The 6024-nt window shown below is 37.2% G+C and overlaps 1 protein-coding gene across 2 annotated transcripts in view; it reads right to left on the reverse strand.

The window, feature by feature from the left end:
• Positions 1–508: 508 nt before the first annotated feature.
• Positions 509–6024, reverse strand: part of RASGRP1 (RAS guanyl releasing protein 1 (calcium and DAG-regulated)) — an 82424-nt gene continuing 76908 nt past the window's right edge. For both annotated transcript variants that reach the window (XM_010847928.1, XM_010847927.1), the window contains one exon: positions 509–3668. In XM_010847928.1, the coding sequence (XP_010846230.1) occupies positions 3534–3668 (135 nt within the window). In that variant the 3' untranslated portion in view covers positions 509–3533. The remainder of the gene's footprint in view (positions 3669–6024) is intronic.

The raw sequence follows: 6024 nt of genomic DNA on the forward strand, positions 1-6024 counted from the left end.
CGGTGACAGACTTTATTTTCATGGGCTCCAAAATCACTGCAGATGGTGACTGCAGCCATGAAATTAAAAGACGCTTAGTCCTTGGAAGGAAAGTTATGACACCTAGACAGCATATTAAGAAGCAGAGACGTTACTTTGCCGACAAAGGTCCGTCTCGTCAAAGCTATGGTTTTTCCAGTGGTCATGTATGGATGTGAGAGTTGGACTGTAAAGAAAGCTGAGTGCCAAAGAATTGATGCTTTTGAACTATGGTGATAGAGAAGACTCTTGAGAGTCCCTTGGACTGCAAGGAGATCCAGCCAGTCCATCCTAAAGGAGACCAGTTCTGGGTGTTCATTGGAGAGACTGATGTTGAAGCTGAAACTCCAATAATTTGGCTACCTGATGCGAAGAACTGACTAATTTGAAAAGACCCTGATGCTGGGAGATTGAAGGCCTGAGGAGAAGGGGACTACAGAAATGGACATGAGTATAAGTAAGCTCTGGGAGTTGGTGATGGACAGGGAAGCCTGGCATGCTATAGTCCATGGGGTCACAAAGAGTTGGACACGACTGAGGGACTCAACTGAACTAAACTGATTGAATGCATTCCACTATGGAGTTTGACTAGAATCCATCCCCCTATTCCCCTTCATTGGTCTAGTTAAACAAAAGTTGCCTGGGGATTAAGGAAAAATCATAGCTATCTTTAATTACTCTAAATGATCACTAATCATGAGCACAAATGAATTACTCTGGGTGATCTGTACACTAGATTGAATGATCCTTTACCAATTCCATCCACAGTTTCAAAGTTTATCTTTTCTTGCTAGTTTTCTTAGATAGAACTGTGGATTTAAAGATGAAAGCCATAGAGAAATGACAGCCTCAGACTTGTCTCCTTCAGTGTTGTTTATAGACAATATTTGGGGATCACTGTCATTATGGAATAAGATGGGAAATGATTGAGTATTTCTATATGTTACCACTTCATGTTACATATATAGAAAAACGTATACTGAGTAATTAGTTGCTTTGCTTTTCCTTTCAGGACAACTGGTTTGGTTAATAGAATTAGGGAGTGGTCTCAGCTGTTGATAATAGTAAAAATTCAGATAAAGCATCTACATGTTTATGAACTAGAAGAAACACAGGACATCTTTGTCGTAGGGATTCTACTGTCTTTTATCATATAAATATTACACAAAGAAAACTTACATTAGGTATCAAAAAAAAAACACCTTTACAATCTGTACATGTTTTTTTTCCTTGCAGTTCTTTTACATTATACATCTTTAAACAGAAATTCACAAGTGCCCAGTAAAACAGCAAATCAATTACCAAAGAAAAGAAGTGACACTGTTGTTAATGAAACAAGATTTGGCCTTGTTTTGACGGATAAATATATGCGCAAACTTACTTCAAGTTGATACAAGATAACACAGATTTGTACTGTAGGCTTGACAAAAAAATTTGTTCCAGATTATCTCTGTAGATTCCACTAATCCTATATTGCTCAGAGCAAATAATACTGATTTATACACTATACTTCTTTGGCCCTTGCTGGACTGTAAAGACCTGCGGTGAAACTACTGCTTCCTGTCCATTTCAGTAATAAATTCTGGAAGGCCTGAGAGCTTCTAGCCATGTTAATTAGACTAAGGAGATGGTGACCTTTTGAATTCCTCTAGATTACAAATTATTTACATACACTAACCTGGGCTCTGTATTTTGGATGGCATATATAAGAAGAATGAAAAAAATTCAATTGTGTTTTATAACTCCGCATAAAGAGATTGAGCTATACTGTCTTTGGTTTGTATCAGAGGAAATGAATAAGTCATTTTAAGGATGACTGTAAACTTATTTGTTCGATATAAGGTAAGTAGCAAAGTACTTCCTATACGATTATATACCAAGTTGTGGACCTAAACAGCCCTGCCAAGGGGGTTTCTGAGTTTGGATGTAGAAAAAGGTAAATTCGTGTGTACAGTGATTTTTTAAAACACTGAACACTAAGTGAAAGCTAGTCATTTGCTTTTTCACTAAAGCTCAGTACAAGGGGGTATGCAAATGGGAACTGGTCTTTCATGAAAGGAACTTCTTAAATGGTCTGAATCCTCCCAGGAAACTATACAGCATATATAGTTTGTTTCTGACTAAGACTTGGTGTTGCCAGTTTGGAACTTTTGGTTGTTGAGATTATATTCTTGGCAGTTGGTCAGCTTGTATATGAATTTTAAGTCAGCTCGGCATTAGGCATCCAAGCATGGAAGGAAGAAAATGGCTGTGCAAGTTTTTTAGAGAAATAGTTTGACAGAGAAGTTTGTGAACAGTTGCCCAGATAATTAGTTGAGCCCATTTATCATTAACCTTCATTAATAGAAAACTCACAGGACTCTTGTGATTTTGCCAAACAATACAATTTACATTATAAGTAATTTCTTGTAACAAACTGAACTTTGTGAATTTGTATACATGACCAAAAGTCTAAATCACTTCCACATCTGATGGAGGAAACAGAATTCCAAGCCACATGCATGTCTGATGTTGTATATATAGAATATGTACATATGTACATGCTGTCAGCTATTATAGAAACCTCTCATCCAGTTAGCTTATTTGTAAATAGTATTAATAGTGAAGACAGTACCAGCACAAATTCAGTTCAAAAAAGTTACTTCAAAAAAAATGGCACATGTAAGTTAGACTTTTTTTAAAAAAAGCTATAAATTCTTAATTCTATCCATTGTAGATTATGTAAGGGACAAAAATGTTTGTGTTATACTTATTTTAGCCAATTAGCCAGCCATGTATGAGGTGGTAATAGCCACGTTTCCAGGTGCTTAATTTGGCTATTTTATCATGACTGTGAGACTAAAATTGAGTTGACTTGTAATTGGATGATGTCATGTTTAATAGCTCCTTCCTGGCCCCCACCCCCAAATTTATGGCTACATCTCTAGAAGTTGTCTTCTAGGTAGATATCCTTCTTTGTGTAAGAATATAGTGAAGAAGGAGGGGGAAAGGCAAATTGATTAGATCTGAGGTAGTGAAGTGGGAACCAGATTCGTAAAGAATGCTGAAATACAGAGGAGGTGATTTTCCTTTTGGAATGTGGGTATTTTTCCATCATAAGCAAGTTTTGGATGGAACAATGCCTCAGAAAAAGCCAGGGAAGGAAACATTCATTTTCCAGGGATTTTAGGTCTAAGGAAGAAGCAGCTGGACAGGTCATGTAGAAGAAGCTACCTTGTCAGAAAACTATAGTCATGTTTTTACCATGCTTTTGATATTAGTCCCAAGGGGAGAAAAAGTTTGTGGAATGAATGGCAAATATTTTGCATTCTTCAGCTTTCCTCCCTTTGATTCAACTGACTAGAAGAGAAAACCTTACTGCACAGTAAGAATCTTTTAAGTAAAAAAGTAGCTCCTTTTCTTTAAAGTACCCTTTTTAAAGCCAGTCAGTCTAAGGTTCTCCGGGTCTTTGTGTTGAGGTTTAGGAAGTGAGATCTCTGATACACTCTACAGTTTGTGTTTCTTGAGTTTCTGGGCTAAGAACAGTCACCCTGCTCCATTTGAGCCAAGACATGATTGTTTCTTGCAAGTTGGAGGGTTTCTATCTTCTTCTGTGCATATTTCAGTTGGATCTTTAGAGCATTATTATCTGCTTTCAGGGTATTTATTTCCTAAAAGAAAAGGAGAATGAGGTATGTTAATAAAGCAGGAATAGATGGCAGATTAGTAACATCAGGAGTACTACACTTGACTGGCATCTTTTCACTGTAGCTGCGAAACTGTTTTCAAGGTAGTTATTTTGCCCTGAATAAAAACTAAGTTAAATACTTATCAAATGATCATGTGTATCAGTTAGTTTTGTTATATCACATCTTTGTTATTATCAAAGATGTGAGTAGCTAGCAGGCAGAATAAACCATTCATGGGCAATAGATGGATAATAAGAAAATCTTTGAATATTGTGTAGCAGACCTAAATGTGGCAGAAAAAGTCTTGGTCAGGTTTGAGGTATGAAAGCAATGACTTTGGAATATACTATGTGATATTACAGTTCACATGGGAGATTACATACATTATCCATATATTACATATTTTCTTCTCCAAATCATTGAAAACTAACAGACTTGATAAAGGTGACAATTTTATCCCATCCCCTTAAACTGGGATTTAATTATCTAATTTGCAGTGATTTAGTTATAGAGTCAGCCATTGATTTCCAATGTTACAAATAGAAATTCAGTTTTTATATGGCTGAGTAATATTCCATTGTGCATATGGATTGATATATGTATATGCATTTACACACACATCTTTATCAATTCATCTGTTGATGGACACATAGTTTGCTTCCGTATCTTGACTGTTTAATACTGCAGACACTGGGGTGCATGTATCTTTTTGAATTAGTGTTTTCATTTTCTTAGGATATATACCCAGGGGTGGAATTACTAATCAAATGGTAGTTCTTTTTTAGTCTTTTGAGAAATCGCCATAGTGTTTTCCATAGTGGCTATACCGATTTTCACTCCTACCAACTGTGTGCAAGGATTCCTGATTTCTGCACATCTTCACCAGCACTTGTTACCTTCTTGATCACAGTCATTCTAACAGGTATGAGATGATATCTCATTGTGGTTTTGATTTGCATTTCTCTGATTAGTGACATGGAACATCTTTTCATGTTCCTATCAGCCATTTGTATGTTTTGGGGAAAAAACCTATTTAGTTCTGGTTTTTAGATTTTGTTGTTGGTATTGAGTTGTATGAGTTATTTACATATTTTAAAGAACCCTTTATTGGATATATCATTTGCAAATACCTTCTCCCATTCAGTAGGTTACCTTTTCATTTTATTGATGGTTTCCTTACTGTGAAAAGCTTAGTTAATGTAGTCCCATTTGTTGATGTTTGCTTTTGGTGTCATGTCCAAAAATTCACTGCCAAAGACCAATGAAAAAGAGCTTCTTCCGTACTTTTTTTTCCCTAGCAGTTTCATAGTATCAGGCCTCATGTTTGTCTCTGATCCATTCTGAGTTAATTTTTATGAGAGGTGTAAGATGGGAGTCAAATTTCATTGCTCTGCATGTGCTGATCCAGTTTTCCCAACACCATTTGTGAAGAGACTATCCTTTATGCCTTGGGTGTGCTCTGGGCTCTCTAGTATTAGTTCACTGCATACACGGGTTTAATTCTGGGCTGCTGTCGGTTCCACTGGTCTATGTGTGTCTTTGTGCCAGTACCGTAGTGTGTTTTACTATGGTAGCTTTGTAGTATATAACTTGAAATGAGGGAGTGTGGTATCTCCAGCTTCTTTCATCAGGACTACTTAGGTTATTCATAGTCTTCTGTTGTTCCATACAAATGGTAGGACTTTTTTTCTATTTCTGTGAAGAATTCCATTGGTATTCTGATTCAATCTGTAGATTGCTTTGGGTAGTATGGGCATTTTAACAGTCCTTTAAAAAAATTATTGACTTTATTTACAATGTTTTGTTAGTTTCTGCTATAAGCAAAGTGATTCTTTTTCATATTCTTTTCCATTATGGTTTGTCACTGGATATTAAATATAATGCTCTGTGCTACACAGTAGGACCTTGTTGTTTATCTATTCTATATGTAATAGTTTACACCTGTTAATACCAAACTTCCATCCCATCCTTCCCCCACCCTCTCCCTTGGCAACCACAGGTCTGTTCTCTTACATTTGTAGGTCTTTTCTGTTTCATGGGTAAATTCATTTAGGTCATATTTTAGACGCCACTGCTGCTGCTAAGTCACTTCAGTCGTGTCCGACTTTGTGTGACCCCATAGATGGCAGCCCACCAGGCTCCCCCGTCCCTGGGATTCTCCAGGCAAGAACACTGGAGTGGGTTGTCATTGCCTTCTCCAGTGCATAAAAGTGAAAGTGAAGTCGCTGTCGTGTCTGACTCTTCGCGACCCCATGGACTGCAGCCTACCAGGCTCCTTGGCCCATGGGATTTTCCAGGCAAGAGTACTGGAATGGGTTGCCATTGCCTTCTCCATTAG

The sequence above is a fragment of the Bison bison genome, unplaced genomic scaffold (genome assembly GCF_000754665.1).
Source record: "Bison bison bison isolate TAMUID 2011002044 unplaced genomic scaffold, Bison_UMD1.0 scf7180017864259, whole genome shotgun sequence".
NCBI lineage: Eukaryota > Metazoa > Chordata > Mammalia > Artiodactyla > Bovidae > Bison > Bison bison.